The sequence below is a fragment of the Ovis aries genome, chromosome 22, assembly GCF_016772045.2.
Source record: "Ovis aries strain OAR_USU_Benz2616 breed Rambouillet chromosome 22, ARS-UI_Ramb_v3.0, whole genome shotgun sequence".
NCBI lineage: Eukaryota > Metazoa > Chordata > Mammalia > Artiodactyla > Bovidae > Ovis > Ovis aries.
The window spans coordinates 20945446-20965579 of record NC_056075.1 but is presented as its reverse complement, the minus strand read 5'-3'; the positions used below and the strand labels follow the sequence as shown (position 1 = coordinate 20965579).

The window sequence follows — 20134 nt, the reverse complement described above, 5'->3', positions numbered from 1 at the left end:
TGGCCTCCCGAGGCCCCCGGAGTGGACTGTTTCAGGCTTTTCTGTTTCTTCCCTAATTACTTGGTTCAACATGGCCCTTTCAGATATTCAAGTACATCAGCTTCAACAAGACCATGACCCAGCTCTCCTCCACGCTGGCCCGCTGTGCCAAGGACATCCTGGGCTTCGCCGTCATGTTCTTCATCGTGTTTTTCGCCTATGCCCAGCTGGGCTACCTGCTTTTCGGGACCCAAGTGGAAAACTTTAGCACTTTCGCCAAGTGCATGTGTGTGTCCTTCCTCCTCCACTCCCTGGCCCCTCACCCTCTGGCTCTAGGGGTGTGTGTATCCTTGGGGAATTTGGGTGGATGTGGATCTGGGTGTCTCTGTGCTTAAAGCATCTAGATGAGTCCCCAGAAGCCCTAGTGTGTGTACTCAGCATCTCTGACCCTGTTCTGTCTGCATCAGATAGGGTCAGGGGTCTGAGTTCACTGAAGAGCAGTAGGGAGGGAAGTGGGATGGCGTCAAGGTTATGGTTGAGCTTAGGGTGAAGCCCCCGTCATGACGTCTCAGCTTCACTCAGTTCCGGATCATCCTTGGGGACTTTGACTACAATGCTATTGACAACGCCAACCGCATCCTGGGACCTGTTTACTTTGTCACCTACGTCTTCTTCGTCTTCTTTGTGCTCCTGGTGAGGGTCCCACTGAGGGATGGGGATTTGGGAACATGAGGAGTGGAGATGTGAATGTCCTGCAGGGTGGGATTTTGCACCCCCCCAACCCAGGTTCTACACTAATAATTAGGGTGGATTTCTCAAACCAAGGATGGAGAGATGGGGGGCAAGGAGAACCTCTGCATTTTCTGAAGGTTGGCCAGTGTGTGGTCAGCACGGTTAGGCAGTTTGCAGAGTATAAAGGAAGCTGCAGGCTCCCTCCCTAAAATCAAACCTCTGTCCTCCAAGGATGGAAAGAGAAGAAAGGCTACCTCATGGGGAGAAGAGCCTGCCCTTGGAAGCTTTTCTGCCTATTTTCTAAGACCCCCTTTCCCCTGGGGCTCTTTGGCTCTTTCCACTACCATTGTTTTGTATTTGCTCTCTCTCCCTGCCAACCATGAAAGATCTGTGTTTGATTTTTGTTAGAAAAGCCAGCAGGTTTCTTTATTTGATTGGTGGACAGGGATACAGATATGGATTTGGGGGTAGATGGTGAAGAGAGCACAATTTTACTCTCACCTTGGAAAGTTTCTGGCTTCAGTGACAAGCAGACCCTTCCATGAAGGGAGCCTGTGGCATATGTTGGGGCATCTTCGTGGCCAGATTACTGCAGCAGTAAGGGAGGACATCAGGTTGATGAGGGGGCATGACTCCCATAACAGACTTGTGCTGAAAGGCTGGGCTCTGGGGACCCTGAGATGTGGGGATTAGTGGGCTGCAGAGATGGGGCTGGAGGCATCGGCCTTCTTGGAACATATGTTGGGACCTTCATAGGGTCCATGGGCTTGACACTGTCAGTGGATCTGGAAGTGCGGACTCTGGTCCCTGCTTTCTCCTTCAGAACATGTTCCTGGCCATCATCAATGACACATACTCAGAGGTCAAGGAGGAGCTGGCTGGACAAAAGGATGAGCTACAGCTTTCAGACCTCCTGAGACAGGTGACTACTGAGTCTCTTTGAGCCGCACATGTGCATCAGGGCCCAGGTGCGCCTCATGGGTTAGGGGCCTGTGCCTTCAGCTTATCCCTGGGATCCTGTCACCCTGTGAGTGCAGGTGGGGACAAGAGATGAGGAGGAGGTTGCAGGCGGGAACCAGGCCTGTTTCTTTTCCCTGTCTAGGGCTACAACAAGACCCTACAGAGGCTGCGCCTGAGGAAGGAGCAGGTTTCAGATGTGCAGAAGGTCCTGCAGGCTGGGGAGCAAGAGATCCAGTTCAAGGACTTCACCAACACCTTGAGGGAGTGAGCAAGCAGAGATCCAACCTTCTCTGACATTGATCTATAAGTCCTTGACCCTCAAGCATACGCCCTTTGCCTATAACCCTCCAATCTTGGCCCATGGGCCTCTGACCTTGTTTTATAGGCCTTTAACCTTGGCTTATAGGTCTCTTATCTTGACCTTCAGAACTGCCCCTGGTTTAAAGGACTCTGATCATGTTCTATTCTGGACCTTGTTGAACAACCCTTAGCACTAGTGTAATACCATGATTCCCTAATCATTGTATACATCCCTCACTCCCACAAAACTCTGAGCTTAATTCTATGCTCCCTCACAAAGGATTAATCCCTCACAGGATTATTAATCCCTCACAGGATTATTAATCCCTCACAGGATTATTAATCCCTCACAGGATTATTTCCTTAGCCATCCTCTCCCTGCTTCTCAGTTAAACATATTAACAAACATTGATCAGATATATTGTGAGTACCAGCTGTGGGCAGGCATATAATTAAATGAGATAAATCTTTGTCTTTCAGGAATTCACAGACATGTAAGCAAATAAACAGAAATCACAGAACAGTGATTCTGTTCCACAACAGAAATAACTAAAAGTGAGGGAACATGGAGGTATAAAAGCACATACAAAGGCAAAGAGGTCTGAAACTGAGCCACATACACAGGAGTAATAAGTAACTGAGCATTGTAAGGCATTAACTGAAAGGTTGGGCAAAGCAGGTGAGGCGGAGAAATGGGCTAAGGCCACACTGGGAAAAGCCCTGAATACCACTTCTCTATCCAAAGAATAGGGTGCCCAGGAGAGGTTTTAAGCAGGGAAGGAGTATAGTTAGTCTTGTACTCTTTTTTTTGGGGGGGGGGGGGGGGGGTAGGGGAGAGACATGCAATGCAGCTTTTGGGATTTTAGTTCCCTGACCAGGGATCAAAACTGGGCCCTTGGCAGTGAAAGTTCAGAGTCCTAACCACTGGACCGCCAGGGAATTCCATAGGCTTGTACTTTAGAAAGCTTAATTACATAGTTGCATTATGAAGGATAGATTTCAGGGGTAGGGGATGAAGGGAAGGCCACAGGGCAGTGGGTAGGGAGCAGGTAGAGGGTGGGTTATTTGGAGGCAAAGAGATTTTGCAATAATTCTTTTAGGAGATCCTGAGGGCCTGAACTTAGTCAGCAGGAGTCAGGGAAGGAAGAAATAGATTCAAGGGATTCGGTGGAGGGTTTCAAATCACTAGACCTTGACATCCTGGCTTTCTCATGTGGCCCCCTTTGTCCCTAGAGAGCAAGACTCTTGCCAGAGTCTAGCAAAAAAAAGTGAGGAGTCCATAATGGAGAGCTCACAGCCATGGCAGGTCAGAGGTCATTTCATCCCCCTGTTCTCTTCAGGCTGGAGCACACAGAGCATGAGATGACCAAGCTCACGGCTGCCTTCACCAGGTTTGACCAAGATGGGAATGGCGTCCTAGATGAGAAGGAGCAGAATGAGAAACGGCAGAAGCTGGAGGGGGAGAGGGTGAGCCCAGACGGCTGGTGGAGAGGCTGCAAGGAAACTGCTCATTCTCCTCTTCCTGCAGTACACCCAGAACACAAACCAACTTGGAAATCCTCCAATGGATGGGTGGGAAAGAGCTCTCTAGAATAGTGGTTCTCAAACTGCTGTGTGGTAGAACCCCCTGGTTCTAGGAGTTTTAAAACATCCTAATGCTCAGGCCACACACTCCAGACCAGAATCTCTGGGGGAGTCAGTGGGGGTCAGCCATCATTTGTTTCAATGTGGTTCTGCCAGAATTGGACACTGGCTGATTTTTTTAAATTAATGTATTTATTCATGGCTGTACTGGATCTCTGTTGTGGGCTTTCTCTAGTTGTGGTGTGTAGGCTTCTCACTGCAGTGGCTTCTCTTCTTGTAGAGCATGGGCTCTAGGACACGTGAGCTTAAGTAGCTGTCATACGTGGGCTCAGTAGTTGCAGCTCCCGGGCTCTAGAGCACAGGCTCAGTGGTTGTGGTGCGTGGGCTTAGCTGGTCCCTGGCATAGTGGGATCTTCCCCTGTCAGGGACTGGATCCACGTCTCCTGCATTGCCAGGTGAATTCTTTACCATTGAACCACCAGGGAAGCCTCATCAATCATTTTTAAAGCCCCCCAGGTGACTCCGGTACATAGCCAAGGTTGATCATCATTGCTCTAAAACACAGCCTCAGGAGAAAAGGACCAATTGCCGAGGAATCTCTGACAATTCCTTCAGAGCACTTGTCTTCTCCTTGGAGTTCTCAAACTCTGACCCTTAGCTGCCCCTCCTATGCCTCTTCATCCCTAGCCTGCATAGACCAAAAAGCCAAGGGCTAAAGGAGCAGTGCCAGGACACTGTCCCTCCTCTCCCTTAACAGAGCTGGCTTCTAGTGAGTGCCTCATTCATCAGTGCTTCAAGGAGCTTGTGTTTTGTTTCCTGGGGAGGTGATTCTCTCCCAGAGGTTAGGCCAGCTTTGTGTCCAGCACCACCACTCTGATTCTGTTGTCTCTAGAGTTTATAGCAATAACTATAGCCAAAGGCCTGGTCCTGAGAGCCCATTAGAGCAAGTGATGGAGCAGGAGCTGATGACTTCCCAGAGTCAACTTCTCCCTGACCTCTGACTTTCTGATCAGGTGGCCGTCCATGCTGAGATTGAGAACTTGGGCTGGTCCATTGTGAGGAGCCCACCAGGCGAGTCGAGTCCAAAGCAGGCTGCCAAAGCAGGTGGCTGGGTTTCGGGAGAAGAATTCTACACGTACGTGCAGCCAGGGGGCCCAGAGCTGACTCTGTTTATGTCATTCTACCTTGAGCTTCTTTTCACAACCTTCCAACTCCCTATCCTACTCCAGGGAAAACCCCTGTCTCCCTTTAATTCTCCCAGCACCACTGGGCCTTATGTTCTTCCCATCCAGGCACCCCCTGTTCTGTACCCCCTTCCCCTGGAATCACCCAGCTCTCCAGACACACATTTCTGCTCCTTTGGTCTCTCTCAAATCCTGCACAGGCTCACAAGGAGAGTTTTGCAGCTGGAGACTGTCCTGGAAGGAGTCATGACCCAGGTTGATGCCATGGGTTCAAAGCTGACGATGGTGGAGAGAAAGGGGTGGCTGGCTCCTCTTCCGGACACAGTGAGTGGTCCTTTACCTGGCTCTTCTTGGCTCCCCACAGCTGATCTCTACCATCTATCCCACTCAGTGGATGGAGGCAAAACATTTTTGAAAGACCAACATTTCATTCTCCTGGGGCAACATGTTGCCAGTAGTCAGTCTGTCAGTGGAGGTCAGAGGGTGGAAAGAAGAACTGAAGTTGGTTTCTCTGGCCTGAGGGTGGCCTTAGCCTCCAGGAGAGGGTCTGGGGTTGGAGAAACAGATCCAGGTAAAAGGAAAGTGGGACACAAACTCCTCCTCCAAGTGACCTGTCCTTCTTTTCTTCCAACAGGGGGAACAAGGCATTTGGGAGCACCTGCAGGCAGCCCCAGCTGTGACTCCAGCCCCCTGGGGACTCTAGGGCAGGCAGGAGAGTAGTGGGGAGGGGTCCTAAAGCTTCAGACAGCAGGTTCTTCTGGCACCGCCTCCCCCAGCACACGCCCTCCACCTCTAGGGCACTGGGTGTTACCACTGCTGCTGTCAAGCCCCACCCTGTGCCTGGCCTTTGGAGCCAAGGTTTCTGTGTGTAGCTGTGCAGGTCTATGAAATATTTCCTGCCGGGCCTCTCACCCCCGTGTGCTCTGAATTCTGCTGTGATAATTTTTTTTTAAGTAAAAACAATAAAGGAAAGAAGGGTAATAACTTTCCTGAGCATCTGGCTAGCCATGATTTGTGAAAAAAGTAGAAGCTGAGAAGAGCAATATTTAGATGTCTTCTTACATGCCAGTGAACCTTTTCCTCTGTGTGTCTTGAGGACAACTGCCGGCAACCATGGGGTTCACTTCTTCCCCATTGGGATTCCCTGTGAAAGAGAAGGGGAAGCCAGAGAGGAGGGGACACTTTCTTGCGTGGGGCGAGTACAACTGTTGTAGAGGAGTTGGATTGGTGACCTCCCTCAACTTTCCCCAGCAAAGTCCAGGAAGGCTCAGTGGCAAGCCTGCCTCCAGACATGCCACTATACAGGGATGGGGGTGTAAACCAGAACAGAGCTGAAGCCTGAGGAGAAGCTGGCCAAGAAACGACCTCAGGATTCTAGGATCTTTGGATAAAATGTGGGGGACTCTGACTCTCTCCTTCCACAGGGCACTGTGGGTTTGCCTGGTGATTATCAATAAAAAAAAAATCCTTAGGAAAACCAAGACTTTGCACTTGCTTTGGGGATGGCAGGAGAAAGAAGAGGGGCTGGAACTGTGACCCATCCTTGTATTAATACTAGGGCTGGAGAAAACTCACCCTCCTGGGAAGTGCAGAGCTGGGGCAGTGACAATGTGAAGAAGCTGGGCTTCCCCAGGAGTCCTGAAGGAAAAACTTCTGACTCATAGGAATGGTTTGAAATGGTGGACACTATGATTGTCCTATTGGAGGAAGTGGAGGTGGTAATCTAGGGTGTTCTGGTCCTTAGAGTGAAGAGACTAAGGGGTTTGTGTCTGTTTGTGTGTGTTTCTGTGTGGGCAGTGAGAGTGCAGATGGAGAATAACCAGAGATAAGACAAAAAAGCTCCTACACCAAGATTTCGGGTGTATAGGCCTGCATCTTGACACCTGCTATATATCCTCTCTCTCTTCCCTTGTGATCTTTATTCCTCCTTCATTTGGCACATTCCACTGCTCCCCACTTTCTTTTTTCATCCATTCCCTTCACCCATCCCTGTTCTTCCATCCCATCAAATACATTCTATTTGTATTTGAAACAGCTCAATGCAATTAAGAACACCAGACTGTATCCTCAGTTCTGAAAAATTATAACTGGACTTCCCCAGTGGTTAAGACTCTGTACTCCCAATGTGGACACACGTCTTCCATCCTCTACACGGTTGGGGGAACTAAGATCCCACATGCCAGGTGGTGTGACCAGAAAAAAAAATATTATGATCTAAGCTTTCTTCAAGAAAGGTTATAGCAACAGAAGAGAAACAGGTGCCAGTCTGCAGTCTGAAAAAAAAGGCCCAGTGAGTTGACCTTAATCTAGGACATCAGAAGTGAAGGGAAGTGAAAGTCGCTCAGTCCTGTCCGACTCTCTGCGACCCCATGGACTATACAGTCCATGGAATTCTCCAGGCCTGAACACTGGAGTGGGTAGCCTTTCCCTTCTCCAGGGGATCTTCCCAACCCAGGGATCAAAATCAGGTCTCCCGCATTGAGGGTGGATTCTTAACCAGCCGAGCCACAAGGGAAGCCCAAGAATACTGGAGTGGGTAGCCTATCCCTTCTCCAGGGGAACTTCCTGATCCAGGAACCGGGGTCTCCTGCATTGCAGGCGGATTCTTTACCAACTGAGCTATCAGGGAAGCAGAAGAGAGAGTATTTTGGCTCAGGTATAACGGCCTGAAGGCTTCCCAGAGCCTGGATGAGACTATCTTCAAAAGCATGGATTTCCTGAACAGTCTTTCAGCGACTAATACCGGCCAGAGAGAGGATTCTCTGGGGAGGGGCTAACTTGTCTCTTTACCACTTATAGTCAGCAGGCTACACTGGGCCATCCCAGAGGTCGTGGGTCTTACTAGGCTAGCGATACTTCCAGGGAGTGGCCGCGGGATTGAGTGCATCCCTCGTTCCAGATGTAGGACCCTTTGTAGCGCATTGACTCACGAAGACTATTTTAGCTTTAAATTTGGCTTAGTGCTTACGCTTGGTTATTATTCATTACTTGAGACATAACTTAGCCCACAAGCGCAGAACCACAGGGCAGTGAACCCAGGGCGGGGAGGGCGGGGCACGCCCAGCGCGCATGCGCAGCACCTCACAACCGGAAGCAGCGCGGGGGCAGGGCATGGCGGCGGCGGCCGAGGGTGTCCCCGCGATCCACCGCGAGGAGCCAGTTCGAGGTATGCGGAGTGGACGGGGATGAAGTGTCCGGTGGGGAGGCCTGAGTCTCCGGGTACGGGCCCGAGATGCCGGGGCTCACCTGGCGGGAGCGGGCAGATAGGAGGGGCGCGCCTGTGTGTGCGCGTGTTTGTCCTGTCAGAGCAACTGAGAAAGAGTGGCCCCGAGGTCAAGTGTGGGCTGAGGCCGGTGCAAGGGAGCAGAGGCATGAGGCAGAGGCGGGTAAGGCAGGAACGAAGCGAGGGACTGGGAATTACGGATGTGAGAACGCAGCGGATTTGATGGAATGAGGTCAGGTGGAGGGGTGTGCGGAGAAGCTGCTGTGTCCGGATTAGGACCGGGGCAGGGCGGGGCACTTACTCATTCTCCTTTAATTCAGATGATGTCGCTGTGGAGACTGCTGAGGAAGCAAAGGAGCCTGCTGAGGCTGACATAAATGAGCTCTGCCGGGACATGTTCTCCAAAATGGCAACTTACCTGACTGGGGAGCTGACGGGTGAGGCGCGGTCCGGATGGATGCGGGTAGTGCCGGGCACCACCCGCTGGAGTGGTTTGGCGTTTGGCATCCGCAAACCCGTGAGGTGCTTTAGCAGCGTCAGCGTGCGGCTCCCTCCCTAACCCCATAAACCTAAAAACAGGCCTGTTGAAAGTTTGGGGAGGTTAAGAAAGTGTAGGAAAGAAGTCCCTCCCTTCCCTGGAGAAATTCAGGAACTACTTTCAGAAACACAGGATAAACAGCAAGGTCCTACTATGTAGCACAGAGAACTATATTTAATGTCCTATGATAAACCATAATGGAAAAGAATGTAAGGAAAAAAGAATGTGTGTGTGTGTGTGTGTGTATATATACACACACATATATATACATATATATATATATATGGCTGAGTCACTTTGCTGTACAGCAGTAATTACAGCATTGTAAATCAACTGTACTTCAAAAAAAAAAAAGTTTGGTGCAGAAACACGTAAGAATACTTAATACAAACCTGCAGGTCTCCATAGGGTAGACTGAGCCTGAGAAAACGAAAAAGAATTCATCACGAAGTGCTTCCTTGGGGGAAGTGTATTTTGAAAGGGGTTGTAAAGAATATAAGAATTCATCGGCAGATAAGTGGGAAATGACTAGTGAGTGAGATGGTATAAGCAAGCTGTTTGTTTGGCTAAAGAGATGTACTTATTAGGTTAAAGGGAAATGGGGAGTGATCAGCAAAATTTGGGGTCTATTAGGTTGGTCTGAGGATTTGATGACCCACTCTTTGAGACATGATTAATTTTTTGGTCCAGTGTGTATTTCCCAGTGAAGCATGACCCATGTGTGGAGGAAGATCCAAAAAATGAAGTCCAGGTCAAGTGTAGTTTTTCATAAGGGTCTGTTATATTGTTTCACTTCCCCAGGAAGTTGCTGTGAGCTAAATTTGTGAACCAGAATGTATGAGAAAATGCTTGATGCAGAATAGGAGGGGTTGTGAGTCTCCAACAGCCTATTTATTTGTTTTTTTATTTTTAAGCAAGAGAAACCAAGCAACAAAATCTAGATTTGATTTTATTTTACTTTTGGCTTTTCTTTAAAAATTCCAAAGACTTGGCAGTGCTCCCATTCTTGCAAGGCTCTAATTGACTAGAGTTGGGCATTGTCTCCTTTAAATGGACCAGCGTGGTGCGGTTTGTCCCCACTATTCCCTGTTTTCTCCCTTTTACTGAGACCCGAAGTCAGTTGCCATTTATTACTCTTCTTATATTGTTTTTTAGTAGTGGTACAGAAATGGTTTTCTGTACCAATGTCTATCAAAATTGATAAAGTAAATTATAGACTAAGACTAAGAAGATCATACTGTTCCAAGAAATGAGAGTGTATTTCTTTGTAGAAGTGAATAATCTTGTGTTTAATATGCAAACACCTGGCTTGCTTCACTCATTTACATAATATTGCTGGCTTCTGGGTATTTGAGTGTGTCACTGTTATTTGAAAGAGACAAGTCTGATAGCAGTGAGAGTGTGGATATGGAGGAGAGAGGGAATAACATTTCAGATGAAAAGATATGGTCTATGACAGAGTGATGGTAAAAGGAGTGGAGAGAGGAGCATGGACCCAAGATCATTATGGAAGTGGAATTTATAAGACTTGTTGAAGTGGATATTGAGGGATGGGAGCAGCTAAAGATATGTCTGAGGTTTTAAGCCAGTGGCGCCATCAGCCAAAATAGGCAAGTTGGAAAGAAGAACCATGTTTAGTGTGAAAATAACATTTTCAGCTTGGGCTTTGCTGATTTTAGGTGTTACTGGGATACTCGGGTGACTGTTACCAAGACATTCAGGTGACCTGAATATGTGAGTCCAGAGCTCAGAGTGATCAGAGCAGGAAAAACAGATTTGGGAGTCACCTGCCTAGTAGTGTGAGTTTAGGATGTGTAGGAAGAGGTTGCCAAGGAAGACCTTAGAGGCAGATAAGAAGACCTGGACTGAAATCTCAGGGAATGCCTGTATTGGGCAATTAGTTTTTATTAACAGGACTTAAAGTACCTAGATTTACAAATGATTATTATAAAATTAATTTAAAGTGGATTATAATTTCCCTATGATTGTCATTCTTATCTATACAGATACTTTTTTGAGTTTGAAACTCAAAAACTCTGGGAGTGCCATAGGAATGTGCCACCTATGTAAACATCAGCCATGAGTCACAGCTGAGGAGGAGCTGAGACCTGATAGTTAAGGGAGTTGGATGAGAAGAGATCTGGCATAGACACTCAAAAAGAGCAGTTAGATTAGAAAATGCTATAGCAGCCAAGGAAAGGAGCAGTTCATGGAGAGAGGGAGAGCAGTAATGCCAGATACTATGGAGAGGCCCAGGAGGATAATAACTTAGAAAAGGCCAAGGATTTGGTAATTAGGAGAGCACTGACAACCTTGGAGCATGTGATTTCTCTGGGTGTGATTTTTCTGTCTCTGGGGACAGAGACCAGACAGGAACGGTTTATACCAGAGAGTGGTGGTGAGGAGGAAGCAGTGAGTGTAAGTTACTCCTTCAAAAGGGTTAACAGTGAAGCTCCTTTGCTTTACTGAGCAAATGATGTAGGTGTAGAATAGAGGGAGTGCTTTGGGGCTGGAGGAAACTGGAATATAGATAGAGAGGAAGATGCCAGGATGGAGAGAGAATTTGGTAAGGCAAGGGAAAGGAGCTGGTTGAAGAGAAGCTCTGAAGAGGTAGAAGGATTGGGATCAGGCACACAGGAGGAGGAGGAGCTGTCTTGGCAAGAATAGGAACACTTCTGCCTCTTGAGAATATATTAAGTTACAGAGAAGTGTAGAAGTGAGGCAGAAAGATTGAGGCAGTTTATGTAAGCGGGCTTGACTTTTGGGAAAGTTGGAGTAAAGGCCATTTGCTTTGAGTAGGGATGGGGAAGGGAACCAACAATGTGAGAAGCAGGCAAATAGTTTGGAAAAGTCAGTGCCTAAAATGGAATACAGAATCACAAGTAGTAAATGAGTTACTAAGAAGCGTTGAGGTCCTAGTTGACTTTATATATATTTTGATATATATATGTATCTTTTCCCCATCTCTTCTACATTTATTTGCAAAGCTGTTTTTTTTCCTTATTTTATTTTCAGTTGATGGTGATTGCTTTACTATGTTGCGTTAGCTTCTGCCATACAACAGTGTGAATCAGCTCTAAGTATTCATATGTTCCATCCCTCTTGAACCTTCCCCTCTCCCCTCACCCCCAGGTTGTCACAGAGCACTGGGTTGAAGTTCCCTGTGTTACAGCAACGTCCCACTAGCTATCTGTTTTACGTATGGTAATGTTTATATCTCAGTGCTGCTCTCTCAATTTGTCCCACCTCTCCTTCCCCCATGTGTCCACAAGTCTGTTTTCTATGTCTCTATTCCTGGCCTACAAATAGGTTCATCAGTACGATTTTTCTAGATTCCGTATGTATGTGTCAATAAACACTATTTGTTCTTCTCTTTCTGACTTAACTTCACTCTGTATAACAGGCTCTAGGTTCATCTGTCTCAATAGGACTGACTCAAGCTCGTTCCTTTTTATGGCTGAGTAATATTCCATTATATATGTATATGTACCACAACTTCTTTATCCCTTCATCTGTCGGTGGACATCTAAGTTGCTTCCATTTCTTGGCTATTGCAAATAGTGTTGTAATGTACATTAGGGTCAGTTCAGTTCAGTTCAGTCGCTCAGTCGTGTCTGACCCTTTGCGACCCCATGAATTGCAGCACGCCAGGCCTCCCTGTCCATCACCAACTCCCGGAGTTCACCCAAACTCATGTCCATCGAGTCGGTGATGCCATCCAGCCATCTCATCCTCGGTCATCCCCTTTTCCTCCTGCCGCCAATCCCTCCCAGCATCAGGGTCTTTTCAAACGAGTCAGCTCTTCGCATCAGGTGGCCAAAGTGTCTTTTTGAATTATGCTTTTCTCAGGGTATATCCCCAGTATTGGGATTGCTGGGTCATATGGTAGTTTTATTTTTTGTTTTTTAAGGAATCTCAATACTGTTCTCCGTAGTGGCAGTATCAAGTTACATTCACACCAACAGTGCAAGGGGGTTCCCTTTTCTCCACATCCTCTGCAGCATTTATTGTTTGTAGAGCTTTTAGAAATTATTGTCTTATTTAGCTTTGGCCGTGCTGTCTTCCCTGCTGCATGGGCTTTTCTCTAGCTGTGGTGAGTGGCGCTGCTCTCTCGTTGCAGGGCACGGGCTTCTCATTGTAGTGGCTTCTCTTTGTTGTGGAGCATGGGCTCTAGGGCAGTCCGGCTTCAGTAGTTGCAGCGTACAGGCTCAGAGTTGGGGCTCACGGGCTTAGTTGCTCTGCAGCATGTAGGATCTTCCTGGTTCAGGCGTTGAACCCCTTTCTCTTGTATTGACAGGTGGACTCTTTACCACTGAACCACCAAGGGAGCCCCATTTGTAGATTTTTTTTTTTTTGGATGATGGCCATTTGACCAGTGTTGAGGTGATAACCTCACTGTAGTTTTGATTTGCATTTCTCTAGTAATGAGCGATGTTGAGCTTTTTTTCACATGTTTATTAGCCATCTATATGTATCTGTATTTATGGTGCAATCTGCCCAGTTATATGATGTCATATTAGGGAGACCAAGACTGCTTCACCTCCCTTTTTCTGGTACATGAGTTTATCTTTTCCCTTTCTAACTACAATCCTAAAGCTTCTGGATTTTATTTGGTTTAAATAGTTGGCCAGTTGTTGCCTGAATTCCTACTTAGACATTTAGAATACATATGTGTGTGCATAAGTTGCTTCACTCATATCCTACTCTTTGCGACGCTATGGACTGTAGCCCTCCAGGCTTCTCTGTCCATGGGATTCTCCAGGCAAGAATACTGGAGTGGGTGATCTTCCCAACCCAGGGATCAAACCCACGGCTCCTGCAGCTCCTGCACTACAGGCAGATTCTTTACTGCTGAGCCACCAGGGAAGCCCTGGAGTACATAGGCTGAGTATAAACGTCATAGATCAGAAGTGGCCTGCTTCTTTGACATTCCCTAGATCCTGCCTTGAACTGCCATTTGGTCGTTAATTCCACATTCTAGTCATCTACACAAATCCTAAAGGTATCACATCTTCTGTGTTTGTTTTAAAGCCACCAGTGAAGACTATAAGCTCCTGGAAAATATGAATAAACTAACCAGCCTGAAGTACCTTGAAATGAAAGATATTGCTATAAACATTAGTAGAAACTTAAAGGATTTAAACCAGAAGTGTAAGTAATAATTTTACAATTAAACGTGTTTGTTTGTACTTAATGTTCTTTTGTGCTTGGGGCAGTGGAGAAGGGAAGGGAGCATGGTCTCTGTCCTCAGGTAGCTCATTTTCTAAAAGTGAATTACAAAGTTAAAGTGAATTTTTTCCACTCTGAGGATTAGTGTGCTTTGGTGGTATGGTTATTTCTGCTTCTGAATCTTGATTTGATCCATTTATTTCCGGAAAAATGGGGCAGAGGAAAAGTGGCCAGATTCTAGTGAATAAACAATGAAATCCGTAAAGGACTACTTTATAAACAGAAAACCATAACATATATAATCATAAAATGCTGCTTTAGTTGGCAGAATATATTTTCCTGTTGACTTATATTTGTGTTCCCTGTCTATAGGGCCCTCCTTCTTGGTCTGGGAGTACCTAAGAAACTGAGTCAGTAACGGAAAGATTGCTTGAGGAGCAAGGAATTTAAGAGAGGAAAACTAGTAGATGAGAGGCACCTAACTTTGTTTAGGTCACCAGTCATACCTGAGTAGCTCGCTGCTGTCTTCTAAGGCATGTGCCTGCCAGTGATCAGAATCCTGTCACTCCACCTACTCTGTCTTAGGCAGAGCTGAAGAGACACTAGCATGGTTACTTTCCACCTTTTTCTGCATTCCTTGCTGATGCTGTATAAACCCTGGTCTGTCTTTGTTTTTAAAGATGCTGGACTGCAGCCTTATCTGGATCAGATCAATGTAATTGAGGAGCAAGTAGCAGCTCTTGAGCAGGCAGCCTACAAGTTGGATGCATATTCAAAAAAACTGGGTAACCATTTTTTTTTGTTTTGATTTGATAAGAGCACCCTCCTGCCAGTATGACCTTATATGATAGTTAACATTTACAGTATGCCTACAGTGATCTATTTTAATCTCATAATACGTCTGGAGAGTAACTTTTTATGACTAGTAGTAATAAAATAACATTTCCTGAGTGCTTAATAATATATCAGGCACTGTTCTTAATATTTTGTGCCTATTTTTTTTTTATCCTTTAATCTCTGAGGTAAGTACATGATTTTTAGCCCCATTCTGTTGAAGAGGAAGCTGTGGTTGAAGGAGTTATAACTGGCTTAAGGACAGCAGAGTTGCACAGTGAAAGTGCTTAAGGACACAAAGTTAGTATATAGAAGAGCTGCATTCCAAAGTATGATTGATTTCAAAGCTCAAGCTTTTAAGTGTGGTTCAGCAGGCTGAAGCATCTTTAATAATGTAGATACACATCTCAGAAACAGAGTAGACAGTCCAATCAAGGCTTTCTTAAGGGATTACTTTTCCTTTAATGAAGAAACTGGTACTAGTGTTGATGCCTTGCTACCTGACTGGCTCTTATAGCCATGAGTAAAAATAACACAGTTGTTAAAAAAAAAAAACAAAAAACACAGTTGTTTTTACCCTAGATATAATTTACATGTTATTTTTAATCATTGACAGTTGTTGACTACTTCAAGCAATTGGTTTGTAGCAGACTGAGATTTGACATGGGTGGTAGTTAACGTCCACAATTAAATGTATTAAATGGTGACTGTGAACTTTAGAAAGCATTGTGCCGGATGCTTTCAGGGTTTTAAAGAAAGAGGGAATCTGTAACATTAAGAGGTTTACTTGATGGTCTTTTAAATCCCAGTATCTTTCAAAATTGTTTTCCTAGTGTGTATGAGGGATAGGAATAAGAAAATAAAAGGAGAAACGTACTTGAGATTTTAGTCTGACTCTCAGAGGGTGCCTGGGACAGAGCCTGGAGGGGCAAGTGCTTCCTGTGCTTTTCTAAGGCTCCTGGTGGCTCAAGTGCTAATAGGTTTGCTTAACCCTGGTAGAGTGTCTGAGCAGGTGCTGTTGACAGGGCTAGAATGTAGGGAACTCATGTTAGATTCTTGGTTATGTGTGTGGATATTTTGTGGATATTTGACTCCTTAAGTTGTGCACACTAGTTATATTTGGACAGGTATCCAAATATCTGTCTGTAGCTAATATGATAGTTAGCATTTATGGTGTTCCCGTAATTTGGATACAGTTTGGACAGCTACAAGGGCTGAAGTTAATAGATATTTTTTTAATGTAATAGACATTTTTTAATTTGCCTGGAAATGCTAACTAAAGAGTATCTTTGTAAGAGCTGATTTTGTTTTTTTATGTTTTAATTTTTGGCCACATTGCACGGGCATGTGGGATCTTAGTTCCCCGACCAGGGATCAAACCTGTGCCCTCTGCATTGGGAAGTGAAATCTTAATCACTGGACCACGGGGGGAGTCTTTTTTATTTATTTTTTTCTTTCTCCCTCTCTCCCTTTTTTTTCTAAGAGCCAATTTTAAAAGATATAACTCTTCCTCTCCCTCTCCCCACTGCAGAAGCCAAGTACAAGAAGCTGGAGAAGCGATGAAAAACTACTGTGGGGACAAAGTCTTTTTTAATGTGGGAAGAATGTTTTATAAGACCTGAATCTTGAGGTTGATGAATTGTCAAAACTCCTCAAAAGGCACCTATGCTGGTCGTCCCAGAAACATCGCAACATTGGAGTAAACTGGAGAACTGTGGCTATCCCTGGAGGAACTTCTTTTGAGGCAGAATCCTCAGAAACTCAACACTTATAACTCCTTACCTTTTACTTGAATGCTTCATCATCCATTCAGGACAAAGAGTTTCTCAAAGTTCAGATAAACCTGGGCCTGCCAGTAGAATCAAATGAGAGGACCTCTTTCCCCTGGTAGCAGTTGATTACTATATTATTTTCTTAAATGGTTGGTTTTTGAGTTACTGTGTAAAAGGTGGTTTTTTCTATCAAGGATGTAATGTATTGCTAACAAGATTCTAAATTAAAAAAGGAAAACAAAACGGTCTTGTTCTTGTCAGTTTATTACCTTATGAATGTCACTAATTTACTTTTCCATACATTGCAAATAACAGAAAATCTTAAAACCGTCTCAGGCCAGGTCTTCTAGACCGAACAGAAACAGTGAAAGGAGTGTCGTTGCGATAGCTTGGTGTATGTGATGGGCCCCTCTGTCTCCTCTTTATGAGTCAGATGGCTAGAGATGGATGACATCTTGGCATGTGTGCTCTCTTTTGGAAATACAACAGGATGTGTATGTGTGTGTATGTTAGGTGGGCAGGTGGGGCTGCCACCCAGGCCACTACTCAATAAGTAAAGCATTTTATAAAATATCTTCCTACTTGTGTCTGCAGTGTCAGGGGAGCTTCCAGGAACCTGACTGTATTCCTTTCAGACTAAAGACATCAGAGGATACTAACTAACCAGTCTAGTTTGGAAGACAGTCAATTATATCCAGAGTTGGGTATCAGCTGTTATGAAGGTGTCTGAGGTCCCCAATTCCATTTCCAAAAGAGTTCTTAACTCTGTAATTTCCCACCATTTAAGTTCTAGAAGTCCACCATAATCCTCTGCTTCTCTGAACTATTGCTGTGGTCTCTTCTCATCTTAACTATGCCTCTAACCTGTAGTCTATGCTACTGGCAGATCAGTCTTTCTAAAATGTAAACTGGCCACATTACTCCTGCTTGGGATTGTTTCATGACTTCTCATGCTGTCTTTGAAAAAGCCAGATTTTTTTTTTTTTAACTTAGAAACCAACATCTTAATAAGTATTTCATATTACTTTTGTGTTTCTGAGGAAGTAGTCAAATGTAATTCCCTTTGGTTCTTAATTAAACTTTCTGTAACTGTTTTTCATATAAGATTTGAAGCATTTGGCCAGATACACACCCCGACACAAACTAGCATTTTGAAATTGATATCAATATATAGAGGCAACAATATCCCCAATTCTATTTAGGGTTCTCCTAAGGTAATGTTGAAAATACCATAATTTTAATCTTTCATTCTATTAATGTATTACATTTATTGATTTGTGTGTGTTGAACCATCTTTGTGGGCTTCCCTTGTGGCTCAGCTGGTAAAGAATCTGCGTGCAATGCAGGAGACCTGGGTTTGATCCCTAGGTTGGGAAGATCCCCTGGAGAAGGGAAAGGCTACCCACTCCAGTATTCTGGCCTGGAGAATTCCATAGACTGGGTTGCAAAGAGTCAGACAACTGAGCGACTTTCACAACAACAACACAACAACCATCTTTGTATCCCAGGATAAATCCCACTTGATCATGTGTATGAGTCTTAATGTGCTATTGAATTTGGTTTGCAAGTATTTTGTTAAGAAGCTTTACATCTATATTCATCAAGGACATTGGCCTGCAGTTTTTTTTTTTTGTAGTATCCTAATCTGGCTTTGGTATCAGGGTAATACTCACCTCATGAGTTTAGGAGTGTTCCCTCTTCAGATTTTTGGGAAGAGTTTGAGAAAAATTGGTATTACTTCTTTCTTTAGTAGAATTCACCAGTGAAACCATCTGATCCTGGGCTTTTCTTTGTTGGGAGATTTTGATTACTGATTCAAAATCTTTACCCTTTATTGATTTGTTCAGATTTTTCCATTTCTTCCTGACTCAATCTTGGTAAGTCATGTTTCTAGGAATTTATCCAATTCTTCAGATTGTCCAATTTGTTGGCAGATAATTGCTTATACAGTCTTTGTATTTCAGTAGACTTCCTCTTTCATTAACTTTATTTATTTGAGACCTATCTCTTTTTGTCTTGGTTAGCCCAGCTAAAGGTTTGTCAATTTTATCTTTTCCAAAACCAACTTAATTTCATTGATCTTTTCTAGTGTTCTCCTGCTCTCTATTTAATTTATTTCTACTCTATTTTTTCCTGCTTTCTGCTAACTTTGGGCTTAGTTTGTTTTTCTTTTTCTAGTTCCTTGAGGTGTAATGTTAGGCTTTTTGAGATCGCTCTGTTTTCTTGATAAACGCATTTATAGCCGTAAACTTCCCTCTTATTTTGCAACATCCATAAATTTTGGTATGTTGTGTTTCCAGTTTCATGTTTCATTTGATTTTCCTTTTGATTTCTGTTTTCTTTTGTTGTTCAAGAGTATGGTTTTCATGCATTTGTGAATTTCCAATTTTTCTCCTGTTACTGGATTCTAGTTTTGTGACATTGTATTTAGAAAAGATACTTGATATAGTTTCTATCGTTTTGAATTTGTTGAGACTTGCAGCCAAATACATGATCTATCTTGGAGAATGTTCATGTGCAGTTGGCAAGAATGTGTTTTCTAAATCCATATTTCTTAGCATGCATACAAGGTCCCTATTTCATTCCTTTTTAAAATTTTACTTCCTATTACTCTGAGACTTAACATTGTATTTGGCTGTCATGAGCTACCTTAAATTCCCATGGATGTGGTGTCTTTTTTTTTTTTTCTTTCATAAACTTTCTACTTTACAACAGATTAGATTTGCTGGAAAGTTGTATAGGTAACACAGAATTCCATATACCTAAATTAAAAACAAAAAAGGATAACAGAATTTCATGGTTGAGTTTTCACATCTCAACCAGGTTTCCTCTTCCTGAAATGATTACCTGCCCATGCTTGACAAACTTCTCTTATTTAAGATTCAGTCTTGATCTTCACTCCTGGGCTATGCTGTATTGTGCTAAAAGTAGAAAAAACATGTCAGTGTACCAGCAATACAGAGACATCGATGTTTATGAGGCAGGTAATTTGATTTTTCAAAAAAAAACATTGTAGAAGTTGTGAGGAAAATCAGAGTTTTTCTGATTATCTTTCTTAAACTTATTTTAAGTTTTAGTTAATTTTGAATTGCTTAGGTTGGCTTTGATGAGTCTACCATGCACCTCAGTTATCAGGAACCCTTGTTTCCATTTCACTACTGTTTCACTGTTTTACATTTTTACTGTTGTCTCCAACCAGTAAGACTGAATTCTCAAAAAAAAAAAAAAGTCACTATCATGAAAAACAAAACTAAAAAGGTAGGTAGGCTATCGTGGATTAAAGGAGATGAGAGAGAGCTGAATCTAGGTGTGAAATGTGATTGGATCATGAATGAAAACAGGTATAAAATAAACTTGGGAGGACACAAGAACTTTAAATATAAATGTGTGTTAGGTGGATAATTTGGAATTAAGGTAAATTTTCTTAGGTGTGTTAATGGTGGTGTGGTTTTGTAGGAGGGTGTCCTTCTTTTTCCAGACGTTCAAGCTGGATTTTTGAACTGTGGTGTTTGAACTAGATGTTTGAACTGTGGTGTTGGAGAAGACTCTCGAGGGTCCCTTGGACAGCAAGGAGATCCAACTAGCCCATTCTAAAGGAAATCAGTCCTGAATACTCATTGGAAGGACTGATGCTGAAGCTGAAACTCCAATACTTTGGCCACCTGGTGCGAAGAACTGACTCGTTGGAAAAGACTCACGCTGGGAAAGATTGAAGGCGGGAGAAGGGGAAAACAGAGGTTGAGATGGCTGGATGGCATCACCGACTCAATGGACGTGAGTCTGAGTAAACTCTGGGAGTTGGTGATGGACAGGGAGGCCTGGCGTACTGCAGTCCATGGTGTCGCAAAGAGCTGGACAC

At 44.2% G+C, this 20134-nt stretch overlaps 2 protein-coding genes across 3 annotated transcripts in view; both read left to right on the top strand.

The window, feature by feature from the left end:
- PKD2L1 (polycystin 2 like 1, transient receptor potential cation channel) overlaps positions 1–6216 on the top strand; it is a 59662-nt gene extending 53446 nt beyond the window's left edge. For both annotated transcript variants that reach the window (XM_015103379.4, XM_060405122.1), the window contains 8 exons: positions 84–265; positions 552–672; positions 1535–1633; positions 1814–1935; positions 3312–3438; positions 4569–4690; positions 4940–5063; positions 5374–6216. In XM_015103379.4, the coding sequence (XP_014958865.3) occupies positions 84–265; positions 552–672; positions 1535–1633; positions 1814–1935; positions 3312–3438; positions 4569–4690; positions 4940–5063; positions 5374–5442 (966 nt within the window). In that variant the 3' untranslated portion in view covers positions 5443–6216. The remainder of the gene's footprint in view (positions 1–83; positions 266–551; positions 673–1534; positions 1634–1813; positions 1936–3311; positions 3439–4568; positions 4691–4939; positions 5064–5373) is intronic.
- A 1618-nt stretch (positions 6217–7834) lies between these two features.
- On the top strand, positions 7835–16518 carry BLOC1S2 (biogenesis of lysosomal organelles complex 1 subunit 2). The gene is made up of 5 exons (XM_004020110.5): positions 7835–7905; positions 8283–8399; positions 13532–13651; positions 14350–14454; positions 16035–16518. Exons 1-5 carry the CDS (start codon positions 7851–7853, stop codon positions 16064–16066), a joined length of 429 nt encoding a protein of 142 aa, XP_004020159.3. The 5' UTR covers positions 7835–7850; the 3' UTR covers positions 16067–16518.
- The last annotated feature ends 3616 nt before the right edge of the window (positions 16519–20134 follow it).